This window comes from Amblyomma americanum, chromosome 9 (assembly GCF_052857255.1).
Source record: "Amblyomma americanum isolate KBUSLIRL-KWMA chromosome 9, ASM5285725v1, whole genome shotgun sequence".
In the NCBI taxonomy this organism is placed as follows: domain Eukaryota; kingdom Metazoa; phylum Arthropoda; class Arachnida; order Ixodida; family Ixodidae; genus Amblyomma; species Amblyomma americanum.
Window position 1 is genome coordinate 81,507,857 of NC_135505.1, and position 22,457 is coordinate 81,530,313.

The window sequence follows — 22,457 nt, forward strand, 5'->3', positions numbered from 1 at the left end:
TATTTGAACATCGATTCGACGTCAAAAACACAACATGCGCACAGAAATAAACGCGTAAAGACCAACGCCACCCCCAAAATATGGCACTCTACCTTTTGCCGGAGATGTCCCGAAACCATCTCATGAATCCTGAAAGAAGAGGTCTCCAGGTTGCGCAAAAGCCTACAAACACTGTTGCGCTTTGCCTACCTGTTCATAAAGACCGGCAGCCGACAGAAAGAGCCCAATGCATTGCCTACAAAGGACCATGCGCCGACTGCGGTGCAAGCTACATCGTCGAAACAAAAAATCACAAAGAGAAAGAATACGGCAACATAAAAACGACGTCCGCAACTTCGCAAGAGAGCGCAATCCTGTAGCCGAACATTACGAGTACTAAGAGCATAGAATCAACTTCGAAGAAATCAGCATCCTCGGTACCGAAACAAATTACCCCAAAAGGCTCCTTCTAGAATCCTGGTACATCCAAACCACCCCGAAGAATATCAATCGCACAAAAGGATATCTGCCCCAAGTATATGCCCAGGGACTTCGCTCTTCAAGCAAACGAAAAAAAATTCGCCATTGACCACCTCCCCACAGTGCGACAACGTGACTAACAGCCTTAACCCCCATCCTTCATTTCCTCCTCCACGCCTTTCGCATTAGAGCTTTCGTCCCTTTGGCCCCCTCCTCCCCTCCATACTTAAAAGACGCTAGCTACTGCCAGCAGTCACCCCTGATGATTAAGCCGAGTCGGCTTAGAAACGTTGGGTTTAAATTAGGGTTTTCGATTAGAGAGGTTTAGTATATTATGTCTTCAAACCCAACCAGACACGCAAATCTGTCAAATTGCTGAGTTTCCAGTTGATGCATTCAAAGTGCGAAACTGTTGTTGTTTTAATGTGTAAGCATCATTCGCCTCTTAACCTGGAAAATGCCTGTGTGTGGTGAAGCCCGAGAAGTTAGTCACGTGATGCGGGAAATGCAGGTGAATAAAAGATTCTTTGAGTGCGACATTGAAAAATCTGTAGAAATAAAGTCAACATGTACTGATGCTTTCGTACATTATCCAGCAAAGCTGGTTACTTCTCGAGTATACTATTATATCGCCAGAGCTGATCACGCCTCATTTTAAGCAGCAACACATTGCGGCGCTATGCATTCCACGTCGTGGTCTTCTTGAACTTTCATTTGCGCGGAACTCACGAAAGGAAAAATAATGCACGCTGCACCTGCCAACCTGCAAAAACCCACATTCGCACAATCTTACATGGTTTCCAATGAATGAACCACCATGAATTTTTTGTTCTCCTCGACACCTGTGAACAAATGCGCAAAAAAGGAGACGAAATTTTATGTCTATGATTCTCTTGTATTACGTTCTCGAATCACGCAAGGTCACTTCACCGAAAGGGCTCACCTTTCTCCCCTCCCCTGCCTATTTCTATCGGCTCGCCGGCAGTGGGCGTGGAACCACCAGTAGACAAACCCACCTTCAGACAAGCTACCAGTAGACAAACCTCTGTCTTTCCTCCTTCCACTTCTTATCACGCACTCACTCTCTCGCCCACCGAGCCCTTTTCGAAACTATACCAAAATTGATACTTTGTTTTCTGACAAAATACGCATAGTTTAGCCAGCGAGGATGGTACAAGCTTGTTCTACACTTATGTGAAATGGCGCTTGGTGATTTTGTAGTATGATTAGTGTCAATTTAATTTCAAGGCGGCATGATAACCTAGTAAAACACGTAGTCAGATATAAAAAAAATAAAGCCTGCCCCACACACCACTTGGTTAAATTGTAGTGAGCGATGATAGCTGCGCCTTATGCAGACTAGAAAGATAACTGAGGAAGACAAACCGCCGCCATGCTGGCGAGAAGACTTCGTTTGAAATGGGTTCCTTTTGCGCTGCCTGCCGTTCTTCCCGGCGTTTTGCATCACCCTCCGTCAATGCCATCCCCTGGTTTATTTGTGAACAAACTCAGTTTCACTTGGTGGCGGTGCGGATTTGCTCACGCCCTAGAGCTTCGAAGCCGTACGCTTCCGATCGCCGCCATGCCTGAAGATTCCAAGCCACTCCTGCAGCACGCAACCTCCACTGTATAATAGAGAGAGACGGGCTAGTTGGTGACCATTAGTAGAGTGTATCTTGAAACTGCGCAAAAAAAGACAAGCGACGAGGAAGTAACCATCATTTGTGCTCTTAAGGTAACCATCTTTTGTGCTCTTAACCAATCTTTTGTGCTCTTAAATATACAATTCATGACTAAGTCCCTGTGGCCTTCCAGAATGCATGCGGGTTAAGTGTAGATAACTTTTTATAAATGCTTATGTTTTTTCTTTCATCGATCATTGTCAATTTTTAAGGAAAGAACTTCATTCAAAAACGTGGCGTTTGTATTGGCTCTTGCATAGCCACTTTGTTCAGTGACATATTTTTATCTTACTGTGACAAGCGAATTGCTGAACGCCTTGACACAGCCTACTCGGCTAAGTTTTTTAGATGCGTGGATGATTTCGCTATTTTCCTGAAATTGGTTACGCATGAGGGGGATATGACAGCGGTGCATTGGGTTCTAGAAATCTTTTCCCAGTAATCTTTTGGTCTTAGCTTCACCAATGAGGTGCCAGCGCAAGGTTCCTTGCAATTCCTTGATATTTGTATTGTTGTCCGCGAAACCCAAGCGTGCTGGAGGTATCACCCTCGCTAAAAAAAAGCGATTTTAAGCCACCAATCATCTTATTCCAAGCTTGTTAAAAAGGTATCGCAAAAAACTGCCTGCGTGCTGCTCTGGACAAGTCCTGTAATCATGAAATGACACACAGCGTGAGTTTCCAGCTAAAAAAGGCTGATCAGTGCTGGTTTCTCTAGGGAGTTAATCACCTCTGTGCTAGAGGCCCTTGCCAGTGAAGCCAGGGGTGTAGCTGAGCATAGCCGTTGGGAAGAAGCGCAACGCAAGAGACCCGTTGCCATCCCATACTACCACCAGAGCTCGCATCGCTTGAAAAAAGTGGCTCAGAAGGGCGACGTGCCGGTGGTCTTCACGGCACCCCGAAAAATGGCCGGCTTAGCCAACAAGGTGCAGGGAAAGCACGCAGAAAGATTTGTCCCGTGCAAAATGGGGGTTGTTTATCGTATACCGCTGTCCTGTGGCAAAAGATACATCAGACAAACTGGACGTTGTATAAACGTCAGACTTCAGGAGCACCACGCAGGAGTAGGCGCACCGGCGGGGGGAGGGCATGTGGCCGACCATTTACGCCACTGCCGTGGTTGCACGCCTCGGTTTCGCGATACCACTACCCTCAAAAAGTTCAGGTCTAAACTAAGAAGAGAAGTGTATGAGGCCTACTGTATCAAGAAGGAATCCCGCTCGTGTGTCAGCAAAACCTCGTTAAATCTGTCCGATAAAGAGTATTCATATCTAGATTGCATGATGTATCGTACACGCCTGCGCACAAGTGTTACGTAATGATCGTTTGTCACGTTACCATGTGATTACTATGATTGTATAAATGTGACGCACTGTTGTAATAAATCAGTTGAACTCCGCACTCGGTCCTGTTGGTTACTTCCTCGTGCCTTGTCTTTTATTGCGCGGTTTCAAGATGCACTCCACTGTATACTGTGGCCACTCACTGACAGAACACCCTCCTATGTACTGTACTCCCGCGTTGCTGTTCCTTCGTTCAAAAGCGTTCCCGTTCTGCTCACAGTCAGAGCAGTCACAAAAGCACTTGAATAAGACTGGCAACTTATCGAAAGGACATGCCCCGCGTGGCAAGTTGCGCCAATTCCTGGAGCTTTTCTTTAAAGAAGAATTCATGTGGAAATTCATCGCTACAGCAGTGGTCACGGCAATGGCGGTGAGGGCTGCGAATCAGGCGATGGCGGTGATTAGCAGCGTCTCATTTTTTAACTCGACTGCGTTGAAATCCCCACTCCCTAAAAACATCGTACTGGCGTTGTGAGCAAAAAATAACTGGAATTACTCTGTCAGGTGGTCTCCAGAAGGAAACTAGGGAGGCACTGCGGCATGACCTTGCGGCGTCAGCATAACTTGCCCGCCGCATTTTTACCACACTTCCCTCCGCGTCAGTTTTGAAATAAATTGTGGGGATCATGGTATGGGCGACCATTGAGGTCAGCATTAAGAAAGACGGTGTTGAGGGCAACATCACCGGTAGGTAGTCGAGGGACGACAACTTTGTACAAGTGCGTGGCAACTTCAGATTTCGGGAGACCTTGGTCAACGGCCGATGCGCTGTAGCCAGCTAGAAGAAGTTGTTGTTGTTGTTGTTAGCCTATCAAAGGATGGCACATACCCACACTAGGGGATTGGCCAAGAATCGGGTGGCTATTCACCTGAACGCAGTTTACAAAAAGGAAAAGCACGTGAGAGCGCAACACCGGTGAATTCTTCGTCATGAACAGAAAAAGGATGAGAGTTTTGATTTCAAAATTATAATAATAATAAAAAGAGAGGGAATAAATAATAATGATGTAGTCAAAATATAATAATTGATAGAAAAGAAAAGTTTGGAACACTTAGCAAGGCAGTCGGTGAGATTCTATCAGGAAATTTAGAACAGCGGCACAAACAGATCTGTGGCTGAACCCAAATGTGGTGGCGCCAAATGATATCAAGAGCGGGCTGCTCAAACTAAGGCCCAGATGCTCAAAGGGCTCCTCCAGCAACCTTTTTTCTCAGAAAGTTGAATCGGCGACAATATAGCCAAAAAAGTTCGATAGATTCAGGCTCTAAAAAAATGCACAAAGGGGAGGGAGCGCCAAACCCGACTTGTGTAAATAGAAATTTAGAGGGGGATGCGGCAGTGCAGCCTCGTCAGTGATACTTCAAGCTGCCGAGAGCAACAAATTTTTCTGCTCCAATAATATTTAAGGTGCTCATAATCCGCCGATGCTAAAAGTGATGTGTCTTGCGTGCTTAAATCGCCGAAATCTAGATGCTGTAGTATAGGCTGTAGCCGGGATGGTTGGCAACACAGGGCCGCTGAGGGAAGCCTTTGCGAGATTGTCAGCAATCTCATTTACTGTCACACTGCTGTGACTGGGAACCCATACTAAATGAACAAGGCTCAAATGCGGTGGAGGTAGGGGTAAGAAAGTTGTTAAAATGGGACCGTCAGCATGTGCAGCGAGGGACGAACCCAAAGATAAAGAATCAGTAATTACAGCAACTGCTGTAATAGAGGGGTCTAGCTTGCGTAGAGCAAGTACAACTGCTAGAAACTCTGCTTGAAAAATAGGGGTGAAATCTGGAGGGCGCAGTGAAAAGGACCAGTCTAAATGCGAGCAAAATATTCCCACACCTGCTTTTTCATTGTATTGCGATGCGTCAGTGGCTATTGGTATATCTGCAGGTAGGGTCCTCAGATGATCTTCTAGAAGACCATTTCGAATACTCGGTGGTAAAAGTTTTGCATTTTTTTTTGAATATGTCGTCGAAAACAATGTGGATAGCGGGCCCATTGCGAAGCGCAGGAAGGATATCATAAATGTTTACATCTAAAGGCTGAAGTAATCTTTGCACAAACACTACCTGAGGGGAATTGAAACGAGACCAGGGGACACCAAAAAAGGAGGTCAGCTGAGAACAGAAAATGCTTTGGGAACGGTGGAAATGAGGTTCGTAGATCTGAGGCAAGTTTGCACAGGTAAAAATGGAAGTCGTGATAAGAGAGGCGGAATGCGGGCTTCAAGGTACAGCACAATGATAGCCACAAATTTTGAAGCTCGGGGCACATGCGAAGTGCTTCCCTCTCTAAAAGGACGAGAGGAGGAAGTTTATATGTAGCCGAGCCTGAAAACAACACTGATCCAAATTCTAAAATTGGCCTGACATACACAGTGTAGATCATTATTAGCGCATCTCTGCGCATGCCGTACCAGTGATGGCATAATCTCCGTAACATGCCCACGGCACGAGCCCCTTTCGTCGCGACATGGTCAATGTGAGGTCGCCAGGTGAGTTTGTTGTCATAAATGACCCCTAGGTATTTTAGGGATTGAACCTGCGGTATTATTTTCAACTGGCAAGTAAGTGAGAGAGATCACTACAGGAGTGAATAGAGGGAAAACAAGAGTAGCGCACTTGCCAACATTTAACTTCAGGTGTAATGCGCTCAACCAGTGCTCAAGTGTATTCAAATATGACTGCAACAGACCATACAGAGAATGTATATCCGGAGCAGCAGCAAGAAAACGCAATGTAGTCCGCATAGACGTAAGTGCGTACATGGCGGTGGCGAGGAATTGAGCTCAACAGAATATTAAAGAGCACAGGAGAAAGAACAGCTCCTTGCGGTACACCTCGTGTCTGTCTGTACCTCTCGGAATTAACACTATTATGGACGCAAAAGAATTCTCTGTTTTAAAGAAATGCAGATATCCATGCAACTATATAATCTGGAAATTGAAGAGACTGTAGTCTATGTATCAGGATGGAGTGTTCTACACTGTCGTAAGCTTTGGTGACGTCTAATGTAACCAAAGCCGCCACCAGGCGTTGACGGCGAGCAAGGAGAATTCTGCTCTCAAGATCAGCATGTACATTCCATATCGAACACAGTGGCCGCAAACCGAGTTGGCACGGGCTGAGTGTAGTTTTGCGGTCCACAAGGGCTGACACCCGAATTAGTAACACCCTTTCTATCAACTTTACTACGTTTGATGTTAAAGAAATTGGCCTAATATTATCCAATTCATAGCCTGCACCCTGATTTTTAAGTAAAGGGATCACCTTGGACAGCTTCCACTCAGATGGTATCCAAGCGTGTTTAAGAGAGTAGTTTATTAGGTGCAATAAGAAGTTGGGAGACTCTTCAAATAGAATCTTGAGCATCTTTGTAGTAACACCATCAGGACCAGGAGCAGCAGCTGGCAATCTCTGGACAACTTGTGAAAGCTCTGATAGATTTACTTGTGAGGCATTTTCATTTGACACGACTGGTGCAAACAAAAATGGGCGCAAAGGTAGTAAAGCCGAGAACCCATTTTGCAGGCCTGTTGCAATTAATTCAGCCGCCTGGATAGCTTCTTCAGCTGACATAACAAATGACTGAAAATTATGAGAGGACTTGAACTGTTTCCTAGACCATAGAAAACAGAATAGTGCACGTCGGTTTCCCGCCTTTGAAAGATAATCGAAGTGTTCTGAGTTATATTTTTCCTTCGCGCGATAAACTGTGCGTTTAAAGGTGGCTGCCATAAAGTTATAATCACTCCAGTTATTCAGGCATTGGTTATGAAGAATCTTTTTTCATGCTGCCTTCCTCCGCCTGTAATTTCTTGTACAGTCCGCATTCCACCAGTTAGAAGAATTCCCTTTTGTTGGCCTAACAAGGAACTTCGACTTTTTACGGCTTTCCTCTATAGCCAGACATATGCTTGCTGACTGGTGGGCCTCGGCGATGTTAGACACTGAAGCAAGGGCAGAGCGCAACGCCGTCTGAAATCTCTCATAATTTACATGTGACCGCCACTGAGAAGACGCGGGAGTAACACGAAATATGATATCAAAATGAATAGGGATATGGTCACTTGAGGTGCCGCTATCAAAAGTCGACCAATTCGTTACGCCAATTCCAGGACTAATCAACGTGAGATCTCTAACAGATTGAGTGCGTGAGCGAAGATAAGTGACCGATCCTGAATTTGAGCGCACCAGGTTGTGATCAGAAGCGCAGTCCCAAAGGCGCTTGCCGCTTGTATTAGTCCTAAAACCCCACGACACATGGTGAGAATTAAAGTCCCCAGCCACGAGAACTGGGTTTTTACAGTTAGCGAGTAACAAGTACTGAGGTCTAACATCGTGGACGCCATTGGGGAAATAACAATTTGCTATTGAAAATGGAGAGCACCCAGGAAGTACAGTCTAGTGCCAAAACCTCACAGTCAGGAGACATTTGTTGAAAAGGTACCCTAGCCCTGTGGCAAATTTTTGAAGAGACTAAAGTTTGTAAACCGCCGCCTCTTGACTGGCGGTCTAGGCGAAATGAACGGTAATTTTTGATATGAAAATGTTTGTCGGTTGAAAGCCACGTTTCTTGCAGAATTATGACATCCGGATTAAGCTCGGTAGAAATGCAGTGTAAATCTGTGGAAGCGGAAAGAATAGAGCGACATTTCCACTGCAGAACTTGCAACGACGCTATGTTTGCGAAAGTCTAGCAGCAGCAACTGCCTGCTCCAAAATGGTATCCTTGGGTTTAGTGCCAAGATGCTGCTTGTTTGATTTGGGCTGGGTGCCCAGAGAAGACAACGAATGAGACATGGGGGACCCGCTGCGCTTAAGAAGCCGCGCATCAGGCTCCACCATCTCCGAATCATAGATTATATCAACATACCTCGAAGTACCCGAGGTAGGTATAGCGGAAGGGGCAGAAGTTTGTTCCTGGGGATGTGATGCTACTGGAATTGGAGACCGGATGAGAGGAGAGGGAATTGATGTCGGAAGAGGTGCCAAACCGGCCTGCACGGCATGTGTAAGCTGAGTCGCTAGAACGTTTGTAAGGCACTCCGACACACTTGCGACAATCCTTTCTACCATTTTAGACATCGAAGCCTCCACAGCAGCCGCAATTGCCTGGGACAGCGTTGAGTCTAACATGACACCTTACCGAGCGGTCACACCGGCATAACCGTGGGCACGTTATTTGACCTCTGAAATCGCGTCACGGCGCGACCAGCGTTACCTGTCAATTATCTCCAGAATTGGGATTTCCTGAGCTCGAGACTGACGATTTGAGTAGTTTTCAGCGTGAGCACCACCGCAAAGGCAGCACTTCTCATTCTTCTCAGTGCAGGTGCTCGTTGAATGACCATCCCCACATTTGCAACACCTCAAGTTGGATTTGCAACCGCCGGCGCTATGTCCACAGCGCCAGTAGGTGTTACACTGCAGAGGCCGAGATGAGAACAGGTCTACCCGAAAAATTAGAGGCCATGCCTTGATTTCAGAGGGGCAGGAAGTGCCGGCAAAGGTACCAATCACTGATTCAGTGGGCATCCGCAAGTTGTTTACATCCCGGCTACAGCGGTGCACAGCAACACCAGCAGCCGACAGAAGCTCAAAAGTCTCTGCCGGAGACAGGGAAGTCTACGCCTCGTACAATACCTTTTGTGCACGCCAGATGTGAAGGGATGAAGGAACTTACCCGAACAGAGGAAAAGGATGAGGAGTTTAGCAAACCTCCTACACAGGCGAGCTCTGGCGATCTGCACAGAATCCTGCCGCGTCCAAACTGGCGTACCTCTGAGATTGACTCAGAATGAGAAGACGCCTGGAGAGCAGCCCGAACAGCACCAGGGTTGTTCATCGTGATTGCACCACCATCCTTAGGCACCAGCGCGACAGAGATACTGCGAAACCACTGCGCAAAAAAGCTTTCAACAGCAGGAGATCAGTGGAAAGAGAAGCCGACCAGAGGGAGCTCCCCTGGCCGGGAGACTGGGTGGACATAGCCCGGGCTTACTGACTTACCGCGCAAAGACGCCGAGTGAAAATGCCACAACCAGCCACCCGAAACATAGCCGATCGTTCCCATCAGAGCAGAGCTTCTAGGAGATTCGGAACGGTTGAAATTTCTTTCCACTAAATCTAAGGCACAGGATCCACCCGACGGCTCTGCTCTGCTGGGAACGATCGGCTAAGTTTCGGGTGGCTGATTGTGGCATTTTCTCTCTGCGTCTTTGCGCGGTAAGGCAGTAAGCCCGGACTATGTCCACCCAGTCTCCCGGCCAGAGGAGTTCCCTCTGGTCGGCTTCTCTGTCAACTGATCTCCTACCGTTGGAAGCTTTTTTGCGCAGTGGTGTCGGCAGTATCCCTGTCGCGCTGGTGCCTAAGGATGGTGGTGCTATCAGGATGAACAACCCTGGTGTTGTTCGGGCTGCTCTCCAGTCGACGACTTCTCATTGTGAGTCAATCTCAGAGGTTCGCCAGTTTGGACGCGGTGGGATTCTGTGCAGATCGCCAGACCTTGCCTGTGTAAGAGATTTACTAAACTCCTCATCCTTTGCCTCCCTTCGGGTAAGTTCTTTCATCCCTTCTCATCTGGCGTGCACGAAAGGTATTGTACGAGGCGTAGACTCTTCCCTGTCTCCGGCAGAGACTCTTGAGCTTCTGTCGGCTGCAGGTGTTGTTGCTGTGCACCACTGTAGCCGGGATGTAAACAACGTGCGGATGCCCACTGAATCAGCGATTGCTACCTTTGCCGGCACTTCCTGCCCCTCTGAAATCAAGGCATGGCCTCTAATTTTTCGGGTGGACCCATTATCATCCCGGCCTCTGCAGTGTAACAACTGCTGGCGCTATGGACATAGCGCTGGCGGTTGCAAATCCAACTTGAGGTGTTGCAACTGTGGGGATGGTCATTCAACAAGCACCTGCACTGAGAAGAATGAGAAGTTTTGCCTTTGCGGTGGTGCGCACTCTGCAAACTACTCAAATTGTCCCTCTCGAGCTCAGGAAATTCAAATTCTGGAAATAATTGACAGGAAACGCTGTTCGCGCCGTGACGCTATTTCAGAGGTCAAAGAACTTGCCCACGGTTATGCCGGTGTGACCGCTCGGCAAGGTGTCATGTTAGACTCAACGCTGTCCCAGGCAATTGCGGCTGCTGTGGAGGCTTCGATGTCTAAAATGGTAGAAAAGATTGTCGCAAGTGTCTCGGAGTGCTTTACAAATGTTCTAGCGACTCAGATTACACATGCCGTGCAGGCTAGTTTGGCACCTCTTTCGACAACAATTCCCTCTCCTCTTATCCGGTCTCAAATTCCAGTAGCATCACAACCCCAGGAACAAACTTCTGTCACTTCCGCTGTACCTACCTCGGGTACTTCGAGGGATGTTGATATAATATATGATTCCGAGATGGTGGAGCCTGATGCGCGGCTTCTTAAGCGCAGTGGGTCCCCCATGTCTCATTCGTTGTCTTCTCAGGGCACCCAGCCCAAATCAAAGAAGAAGCAGCTTGGCACTAAACCCAAGGATACCATTTTGAAGCAGGCAGTTGCTGCTGCTAGACTTTCGCAACCATAGCGTCGTTGCGAGTTCTGCAGTGGAACTGTCGCTCTATTCTTTCCGCTTCCACAGATTTACACTGCCTTTCTACTCAGCTTAATCCGGATGTCATAATTCTGCAAGAAACGTGGCTTTCAACCGACAAACATTTTCATATAAAAAATTACCGGTCATTTCACCTAGACCGCCAGTCAAGAGGCGGGGGTTTACTAACTTTAGTCTCTTCAAAATTTTGCCACAGGGCTGTGGTATCTTTTCAACAAATGTCTCCTGACTGTGAGATTTTGGCAATAGACTTTGTACTTCCTGGGTGCTCTCCATTTTCAATAGCAAATTGCTTTTTCCCCAATGGAGTCCAGGATGTTAGACCTCTGGATTTTTTACTCGTAAACTGTAAAATCCCAGTTCTCGTGGCTGGGGACTTCAATTCTCACCATGTGTCTTGGGGTTTTAGGACTAATTCATGCGGCAAGCGCCTTTGGGACTGGGTTTCTGATCACAACCTGATGTGCTTAAATTCAGGATCGGCCACTTATCTTCGCTCACACACTCAATCTGTTTTAGATCTCACGTTCATTAGTCCTGGAATTGGCGTAACGAATTGGTCGACAGTTGATAGCGGCACTTCAAGTGATCATATACCTATTCATTTTGATATCATATGTCGTGTTACTCCGGCGTCTTCTCAGTTACGGTCACATGTAAATTATGACAGATTTCAGACGGCGTTGCGCTCTGCCTTTGCTCCTGTGTCTAACATCGCCGAGGTCCACTAGTCAGCAAGCATATGTCTGGCTATTGAGGATAGCCGTAAAAAGTCGGTGTTCCTGGTGAGGCCAACAAAAGGGAATTCTTCTAACTGGTGGAATGCGGACTGTACAAGAGATTACAGGCGGAGTAAGGCAGCATGGAAAAAGCTTCTTCATAACCAATGCCCGAATAACTGGAGTGATTATAAATTTATTGCAGCCACCTTTAAACGCACAGTTTCTCGCGCAAAGGAAAAATATGACTCAGAACACTTCGATTATCTTTCAAAGGCGGGCAACCGACGTGCACTATTCGGTTTTCTACGGTCTAGGAAACAGCTCATGTCCTCTCATAATTTTCAGTCATTAGTTATGTCACCTGTAGAAGCTATCCAGGCGGTTGAATTAATAGCCACAGGCCTGCAAAAGCGGTTCTCGTCTTTACTACCTATGCGACCATTGTTGTTTGCACCAGTCGTACCAAATGATAATGCCTCACAAGTAAATCTATCAGAGCTTTCACAAGTTGTCCAGAGATTGCCAGCTGCTGCTCCTGGCCCTGATGGTGTTACCACAAAGATGCTCAAGATCCTATTTGAAGTGTCTCCCAACTCCTTATTGCACCTAATAAACTACTCTCTCAAACACGCTTGGATATTTTCTGAGTGGAAGCTGTCCAAGGTGATCCCTTTACTTAAAAATCAGAGTGGAGGCTGTGAATTGGATAATATTAGGCCAATTTCTTTAACATCAAACGTGGTAAAGTTGATAGAAAGGTTGTTACTAATTCGGGTGTCAGCCATTGTGGACCGCAAAAGTATACTCAGCCCGTGCCAACTCGGTTTCCGGCCACGGTGTTCGATATGGAATGTACATGCTGATCTTGAGAGCAGAATTCTCCTTGCTCGTCGTCAACGCCTGGCCGCGGCTTTGGTTACGTTAGATGTCGCCAAAGCTTACGACAGTGTAGAACACTCCATCCTGATACATAGGCTACAGTCTCTTCAATTTCCAGATTATATAGTAGCATGGATATCTGCATTTCCTCATAACAGGGAATTCTATTGCGTCCATAATGGTGTTCATTCAGAGAGGTATAGACAAACGCGAGGTGTACCGCAAGGAACTGTTCTCTCTCCTGTGCTCTTTAATATTCTGTTAAGCTCAATTCCTCTCCACCGCCATGTACGCACTTACGTCTATGCGGACGACATTGCGTTTTTTGCTGCTGCGCCGGATATACATTCTCTGTATGGTCTGTTGCAGTCATATTTGAACACACTTGAGCACTGGTTGAGCGCATTACACCTGAAGTTAAATGTTGGCAAGTTCGCTACTCTTGTTTTCCCTCTATTCACTCCTGTAGTGGTCTCTCTCACTTGCCAGTTAAAAATAATACTTCAGGTTCAATCCCTAAAATACCTAGGGGTCATTTATGACAACAAATTCACCTGGCGACCTCACATTGACCATGTCGCGGCGAAAGGGGCTCGTGCCGTGGGCATGTTACGGAGATTATGTCATCACCGGTACGGCATGCGCAGAGATGCGCTAGTAATGATCTACATAATGTATGTCAGGCCAATTTTAGAATTTGGATCAGTGTTGTTTTCAGGCTCGGCTACATATAAACTTCGCCCTCTCGTCCTTTTAGAGAGGGAAGCACTTCGCATGTGCCTCGGCCTTCCAAAATTTGTGGCTATCAATGGGCTGTACCTTGAAGCCCGCATTCCGTCTCTTTTATCACGACTTCAATTTTTAACTGTGCAAACTTACCTCAGGATCTATGAATCCCATTTCCACCGTTCCCAAAGCATTTTCTGTTCTCAGTCGACCTCCTTTATTGGTGTCCCCTGGTCTCGTTTCAATTCCCCCCAGGTAGTGTTTGTGCAAAGATTACTTCAGCCTTTAGAAGTAAACATTTATGATATCCTTCCTGCGCTTCGGAATGGGCCCACTATCCACATTGTTTTCGACGACATATTCCCAAAAAATGCAAACCTTTTGCCACCGAGTATTCTAAATGGTCTTCTAGAAGATCATCTTAGGACCCTACCAACAGATATAGCAATAGCCACTGATGCATCGCAATGCAATGAAAAAGCAGGTGTGGGAATATTTTGCTCGAATTTAGACTGGTCCTTTTCTCTGCGCTTTCCAGATTTAACCCCTATTTTTCAAGCAGAGTTTCTAGCAGTTGTACTTGCTCTACGCAAGCTAGACCCCTCTATTACAGCAGTTGCAGTAATTACTGATTCTTTATCTTTGTGTTCGTCCCTCGCTGCACAGGTTGACGGTCCCATTTTGTCAACTTTCTTATCCCTACTTCCTCCGCATTTGAGCCTTGTTCATTTAGTATGGGTTCCCGGCCACAGCAGTGTGACAGTAAATGAGATTGCTGATAATCTCCCGAAGGCTTCCATCAGCGGCCCTGTGTTGCCAATCATCCCGGCTACAGCCTACATTACAGCATCTAGATTTCGGCGACGTGCGTTTTTAAGCACGCAAGACACATCACTTTTAACATCGGCGGATTATGAGCACCTTAAATATTATTGGAACAGGAAAATTTGTTGCTCTCGGCAGCTTGAAGTATCACTGACGAGGCTACGCTGCCGCATCCCCCCTCTAAATTTCTATTTACACAAGTCGGGTTTGGCGCTCTCTCCCCTTTGTGCATTTTGCCGTGAGCCAGAATCTATTGAACATTTTTTGGCTGTATTGTCGCCGATTCAACTCACTGAGAAAAAGGTTGCTGGAGGAGCCCTTGCAGCATCTTGGCCTTAGTTTGAGCAGCGCGCTCTTGCTATCATTTGGCGCCACCACATTTGGGTTCAGCCACAGATCTGTTTGCACCGCTGTTTAAAATTTCCTGATAGAATCCCACCGACTGCCTTGCTAAGTGTACCAACCTTTTCTTTTCTATCAATTATTACATTTTGACTAAACCATTATTATTTATTCACTCTCTTTATTATTATTCTTAAAATTTTAAAATCAAAACACTCATCCCTTTTCTGTTCATGACGAAAAATTCACCGGTGTTGCGCTCCCACGTGCTTTTCCTTTTTGTTAACTGCGTTCCGGTGAATAGCCACCCGATTCTTGGCCGATCCCCCAGTGTGGGTATGTGCCATCTTTTGATAGGCTAACAACAACAACAGAAGAATTTCATCACACAGCCGTTAAGAACGGCTTCCTTTTCCTCTTCCTCCGCCACGACAGCTCAAGCTTTAATCATGAATAAAGGACCATCTATTGAATGCACTCTTCCGATGCAGAAGTCGCCGAATTTTCGCTACCTATATCCATGCCTGACAGTGCTAGGACATCTCCAATTTCTCCTCAAAGACTACAGCATTTACCTAGTTGTCGAGCATTAACGACCACGACCAAACGGTACAAGTTTTTCTTTGTCCTGGTGTTCGGCTCATCTGGGGTTAAATTCTTGGAAAATGGGTCTTTGACCACAGCTTCAGTAATTCAGAATATCATGTGCAATGGAGCCCTTTTGCCAAAGATGCACTTCCACCATAAAAACCTATACTCATAATCGTTTTCCCCCAATGCTGGTTGATTGGTATATTCAGGACCAAAGACCTGGAACAATTTCTTTTAAAATTGGCGCTAAAAGACTAATTTTGCTCTCAGATATTCCGAGGGAAAGGTTGTCTCATTTGCATGTAAACTACACTGCCGTGAATATTCTTAAAAAAGTGTTTGTTGTACCCCAGAGCTGAGGCAATTAAAGTCTTTGATGTACTTTTCCAATGCGGCCTGAGTTTTTTTTCTGACGCTAGGCTTGCTTCACTGCGAGGTAAAAAATTGCAATAGTTAAGTAAATGTTTTTACGTATATTTCGACAGCATTTCATGCGTATTGAGTTCTGAGTCTAGCGAAGTAGCCGAAAGAAGGACAGGTTGCCTAATGCTGGTATGCCCAGTGAGCACAGCAGCAGGGACCTCAAATTAGTGACAGGATGTCTTCTGCTAATTCTAGAGAGGCGTTTTCTGTCATCTAACAACTTTAAGCCTGTTTCAACTTTAGTTTGTCATGGCAACGTGGAATTTCAAGGAGAGTTTGAAAACAGTGTATTCGTACCTGAGAAGCAAAAACAATATTACTGACAAAAGTCGAATGTGCAACATCCCAACTTGGTGTATGCACGTCCTTGACGTTACGCTACAAAAGCTATCGAGCGCTTTAAATGGTCGTTGTGATGTGAACCCTTTTTACTCCATTTCCTTCACAAGTGATAAAGATTAACAAATTGATATTTTCGGCAGTGATTAGTTTCGAAACAACCATGAAGAATCATAGCACGACACCTCTGCATTTTATAAGCTTTTTAATTGTGTCTCGAAGGTTGCAGCTAGGATTAAAGGGAAAGAATCCCGTGAAAGCTTAAAAAGTGTGTTAATGCTCGCAGCACTTGATTTTGTTTGGGTGAACGCACAAATGCACAGAACACTTTTTGGAAAAAAGGTTTCGTAAAAGAACCAAAAAATGAACTGAGTGGCAAATTCTTCTGCTTCATTTTTTGGGCCGACTTTATCTCCACATTCTGCTCGCTGCCTCCAGAGCCTTTCCTCTCACTTTGCTCTGGCGTCTCCAACTTCGTCTATACCTCGTCACAATACGACACGTCCGCGTTTTCTTCCTCGCTTCGACTTCGGCACATGAAATTAGCTACGTGGATTTTCTTGTTCGTCCAGCGCTCTCAGCATAACAAGTAAACATTTTTTATTATCAGTCTTTCCACAGAAGTCTGATTTGGACAACATTTATGAAGTTTCACATGATGCAAATAAATTAGGTGCATCTCTGTTCAACCTGTGTTGTGTCTTCCGGCTAATCTTAAGGGGCTCATTATCTCTAATGCTCAGTCAAATTCTTGGTTTTCTCGCTATCTCTTTTATGCTCTCCCGCATGATTATTTAAGGAGCGCACACACTTACCCTCGTAGGAATTTCTACATGGTAGCTCAATTTTTTAAACCACTTCATTCTCGCAATCGCTCGTGCTGGCTCTCCTGCTTATTGTGAGATAGGAGAGCTGGCTAAGCTTCACAGTTGCCGACAACGCCATGGTTACACCATACATATTGGCCAACTTCTCCAAGTTGTGCGCTACACTATGCATGTAGGGTACTACCACAGGTTCCGTACAGAGGATAAAGCACATGCCTACACTGCCTGATATTTTGCTAATGGTGGTTTTGGTTAAACAACCGTCTAGGTGGAATATTGTAGTTCTCAGATGGGGGAGAGGGGGTAATGGAAGGTGACAGATGGATGGTGAATAGATGGTGACATGGGGCATGGTGGCCGGATTCTACAGAGTGGATTGGGGCAAATGAAATGAAGTGCGATGTACAGATGCCGTAGTAAAGACTCGATAGGTCAGTGAGGATAACGCATTAAATAATAATTGCGACTGATTATTGAAAACAAAACAGATCCCCGCACATCGGCGCAAAAATTGTAATCAGGTACAGTCAGTCAGACAAACCACCCGCCTGTTAGTAAGACGGCTATTCAATCCACCGCTGTTTGTTCCCTTGCTGGGCAAATTGGTCGGCCGATATTTTTTTGTACAATATCTAGTGATAGCCACTGATACCGTTGTGGACGTGAAATGTCACGTGTCGACCATGGAGCTGATTGCGAAAATGTGGCTTTGCCAACTGGTATTCTACGGAGGAATTTTAGTGCACGTGTGGTGTTGTAGCCGAGCGATGTGCCGCAGGATTTGATGCGTGCAACAATACGAGGCCTGTCATGGGTTCTATGCAGTGCAGTGCCCAAACGCAATCCAACGATGTTGATTGAACTTTTTCGCCTTAGGTTCGAGCGTAAGTGGAGCGCATGATGACGCCTCATGTGAGCATCATCACTTGCTTCAGTTATGCAAGTGGTTGCGGCGCAGAGCCGCAACCTCCCTGGATTCATCTTACTAGTTACTTGCACGAATAAGAGTGTGGCTGATAACCTTCAAATATAGATCAGTGCTTAGTGTTTCGGAAATATTTTAGGTACGAAGATTGTTAAGTTATGCGTATGAGACTATCCTTTATGTTCCGCAGTGACGAACCAAGCTTCCTGAGGGAAGCTCGAAAATATAGGATTTCTGCTACTGCCACTCGTTAAAGGAAATCCTCATGGCAACTTAAGTGAGCTTCCAGAACCACCATCGTCCTCGTCATCAAAGTGCGGAGACCAAAGGGCCCAGCCTTCTTTTGATCCACGGCCCATCGAAAGATACGCCCCACCTTAAGGACCCGCTGACACGTATCAATTATATGATCCTACAGTTCTTAAGAACGATCCTACAGTTCTTAAGAAACTTACTTTTATGCGCTGGTCATCCAAGATTGGGAAGAAACGAATCCAATTGAGTTAAAGAGAGCACTTTTTACCTAAGCCTCAAAAAACGACTGGCTGGAAATTACTCACGAAATTACTAATAAGTTTGTGCTATTTACTTAATGACAGTTCAGCAATGATTGTAGAAAAATACGTTCTTTTTAAATTTAATATAATATATGTAGCGTGCCTTCCATGCATTTCGCATAAGCATGGCAACTTTTCCTGTATTACTTCGTGGCACCCAATTTTGAGTGGCTTCTTACAAGAGCTGCGATGCACCATCCACTTTAGAATTTACGACAGCACAAAATGAGCTCATGTATCATAGTTACTTCTTTGAGGGTGCTTTCAGGAGACATCAATTAGTTTGATAAATTTATTGTGTCAGGGTACCTTACTGGTCTGCGTATAATTCACTGTTGTCTTAACGCCTAACACTGATGCTTTATAATAAACGTGCCGGATGTTGAAAGCGCCACTGTTGTTTTAAAGTGTCCGGTGTTTCAGGTCCTGTTTCAGCGTTGCTACTTCAGACATGCCACCAACTGTAATGGCGTATCCCTGATTGAGACCAAAATACGACAGGAATTCCTTGCCACTAATTTATTGAATCTTTCCGAGCAGAAAAATATATTCGGTGGATCTAATCATTTATTTCAGCTTTGTTGCTTTTTGTATGGCTGTATACAGCTCAATTCAAATGAAAGTTCCAGCTGAAAACAACCACGCATCTTTAACCTGTAACAAAAAAATGTCTCTTGTTTATTTTGCAGAAAACTAATCAACGAACTTAACTTCACTTTACACGTAGTGCTCCGGAAAGTATAATTTTCAATTATAATATATATTGCATGTGTGTAATGAGAATGGTGGAGAAAATCGAGACTGCTGCAAAAATAATAGTCCGTGAGTTTCTCGCTAGGTCAAAGAACGTCGGCCAAGTTAAAAAAAAACAGACAGGCTTTGTATCTCTTTCGCGGGTGGTGTAGTTTTTCAACAATGTTTGCAAGTGTGGTCCTGAACAGTCGTCTTCTTCTTGGGAGAGAGATTCGGAAAATGCGAGCTCAGAGAAGGCTTGATTACTTTCGATAAGGTTTATGCTATGTTAAATAGCAATTTTCTTAATAAAAATTGCTGTCTAAAAATGGTACACATATTAATACCCGCAAAAGCCATTGATGCCTTGACCGGCAGTGCCTGGCAAGGAGCAAAATCCTACGCGGTAACTAATACAAACATAAAACCCCGAGACGCGAGTACAGGAAATAAAAAGAAAGTCAAAGATGAAGAAAATATATACAAATTCTATGAACAGAAACTTAAAATCATCAAAATGTAACACAGAACAGAGAAAATTTGTGCCAGCAAAATGACTGTGAAACAGGTAATTGTTCAGCAACCTGGCTCTACTGGCGCAAAGGTATACAGCATGGAGAAACATAATTAATAGAATTAACGAAAGAAGCAAAATATGCCCTTACCAACGAATATACCTCAGTCATTTCTTTTACTTGTGTCTTTTCATATGAAAGAAGTGAGGGGTGTATTATTGAAGTAAATTAAAAAGTAGTGGGCGCGTGCTCCAGCGACGTATTTTTTTTGAACAACGGTGCCTCTAAAAACGGTTTTGGGGCCTTAAAAACGGACCGCGGCGGCTGCGTTTTTATGGAGAAAAAACGCTAAGGCGCCCCTGTGCTGTGCGATGCCAGCGCACGTTAAAGATCCCCAGGCGGTCAAAATTATTCCGGAGCCCTCCATTACGGCACCTCTTCTTCCTTCCTTCTTTCACTCCTTCCTTTATCCCTTCCCTTACGGCCTTGATATCTGTCCATCAGCGATTTCAAATCTTCCCGGAAATGCTAACTTCTTCTAAGCAACGCGTGGTTGCTCAGAAAAAAAATTCATATTTGCTGCTGCATCTGAGGGGAGATTCGTGCACCTGTAAATGATAATGTCCTGCGCGCGGAACCAGATGCAGTGGGCTGAAATTTTGAAACCGATATTGCAAATGCTGCACAAATTTTTATGTTTCTTATTGACGAATCTGTTTTTATTAAAAGAACGCAGTCATTTGGTGTTATTTTGCCAAATAAAAACTTTTCCTAGTACTGCATCAGTGAATGTACGCGTGAACGGTAAGTGGAAAGATTTCACTATTATTCGTTATGTAGCTCTTTGAAAACGCGCCCTTCCTCATAGCGTAAATTCTTGGCCTCAGAAATACGTTCTTAAACTGTGGCCAGAACCGCGCTTAGTTCTCAGTGGTAAATATCCCTTTGCTTCGCAACGAAAACGTATTCCATGCCGTTAGATAGCATTATTTACCTACTCAAAAATCAATGTTGTGTAAAATTACCTGCAATATATTGCAACGTTACAACTAAGCACTAATTTTCTTGTGTCCATCTGCACTAGTTAACTAGCCTGAACCTACACAAGTAATTTTTAGATTATTGTACCGGATCTCACACTGATGAACTGAAACCAGCAGCAGTTCAAAACGCCGCAGCTAGCGGCGAACTTAGAAAATGTCGCAAAGCCCTCATTTTTTTCCCGAGAAATCTGCCGGAAGTGTTTCTGCACAAGAAAACCAGCAATGTAAAGCCAAAATATGTGAAAATTCATGATGCACAGGCACTGCTATCAAATGTCTACCGTGTATAATTCTTATTTCTCTCTTGCGATAATTTAACTTTTGCATGTTGCAATTACACCTCTTCCTAGCAGAGCCCAGAATGCCAGACATTGAGATCAAATATGCAAATAAATTTAGAATAAGACAGCGAGATGAAAACTGAAAAATCCTATTCGCGAACAAAAATATTCTGCGGCGGGAACAATTACTCTAAATAAGAAAATATATTCTGCAATAATTCAAACACATTTCAATAATAGCTAGTTAATTAACAAAGCTTACAGCTTAATGCCCTTTGAAAGCTCGAATGTATGAAAATCCAGATGGCCAGTTCACATTTGAAGCCAAAAAACACGACGAAAAAAATTGTGTCCTTCATCAGGGACAGAAACGAACGTTAGCATGAATGTGCCCAAATGCTCGATGCAAAGGAAATTTCTGCTGGAGACGTAAAACGGTGCAATATGGTGTCTATTTGGAACTGCCGGCGCTTTTGCACCACGAGGTCGTGGCTCTTTTTCTTCGTCCCTTGAAGGCACGAATAAGGCAGTTAATGACAACCATGTGTTCTGAATTTTTGAGAGGGACAAACCAAATTAAATGACGTTTATTGGTGCAATTTAACAAAGAGTTTGAATTAGGAGCCTTTTTTAATGAAAATTTTCCCGCGTTTGCCTTTTTCGCGTCTGATATCGGTGACGCCCAATGTTATGTGAATAAACGCTCCGGGTATCCTCGCGCTGTGGCGCTTTCAGGACGATGTCTTGTTTGAAAATTTATATCACAGTGTACTGACCTTGAATTCGAGCTTTTTGTAAGCACTGAAGATCACGCTGCTTTTTTGAAAATGTTATTAGTTAATGTTAGCTCTCATCTCACAAATTAGAATCATTTTTACAGTAAACGGCGTCTCACTAAGCTGAGAGTAGGTTGTTGAAACGAATTTTTTTATACTTCCAACTGCCTGCCCTAATGTGTTTCTGAAGCAATGTTTTCAGGTGCCCTTTTTATGCGATACCCAGAATGATTGCAGGAAGGTATGTAAGTCACTAGTTAATAAAAAAAATACATATGTCCTGCTGCGCATTTTGAAAGTAATACTTATGTGGCCAACAAAAACCTTGCATTGAGATAAACAAATCCTACAAAAACAGAGAAAATGCAATTAACGCGTGGAAGAAGGACATTAAGAGCCTCGTGAATCACACTGAAATTTCTACATCACTAACAATGCTCCTGATCCTCGAAATCTCTCATGACATGTAGATTGAAAAATAATTTTGTTAATTCGAACACCAATTGTCGTCGGCTGTGTCACTGTCATTAAAAAAATATCGAACTATAAAAGGGCAGCGCAGCACCTGTTGCTGCAATGGTGTTAACGTGTAATGCAGTGTACAGGCCGTGGCTGAAGTAGGAGAAATCGAATGCTGCGTGGATACGTTGTTCCATTACAGGTGACGAGCAAGACATGTTGTCATGCTAATTTGTAAGCCTTGATCTCAGAAGAACCAGAGCAAAACAAACAACGGAGAAGAAACAAGGAGTCCGACGCGGACAGAAGCGCTTCTGTTTGTGTCGGCCTCCTTGTTTCTTCTCCGTTGTTCTTTTTGCGCCGGTTCTTGCGAGAACAGGTAACCAGTGAAGGAGGTGAAGAAGGTGAGGATGCTCAAT

General features: G+C 44.7%; 1 protein-coding gene across 2 annotated transcripts in view; it reads right to left on the minus strand.

The window, feature by feature from the left end:
* Positions 1 to 1,962: 1,962 nt before the first annotated feature.
* The window catches only part of LOC144104932 (inter-alpha-trypsin inhibitor-like), a 28,855-nt gene continuing 8,360 nt past the window's right edge, over positions 1,963 to 22,457 (minus strand). Inside the window, exon 4 of one of the 2 annotated variants that reach the window (XM_077638162.1) lies at positions 1,963 to 2,141. In XM_077638162.1, coding sequence (XP_077494288.1) covers positions 2,107 to 2,141 — 35 coding nt within the window. In that variant the 3' untranslated portion in view covers positions 1,963 to 2,106. Of the gene's footprint in view, positions 2,142 to 18,736; positions 18,887 to 22,457 lie in introns of those variants that run through there. The other variant, XM_077638163.1, reaches the window with a different exon arrangement.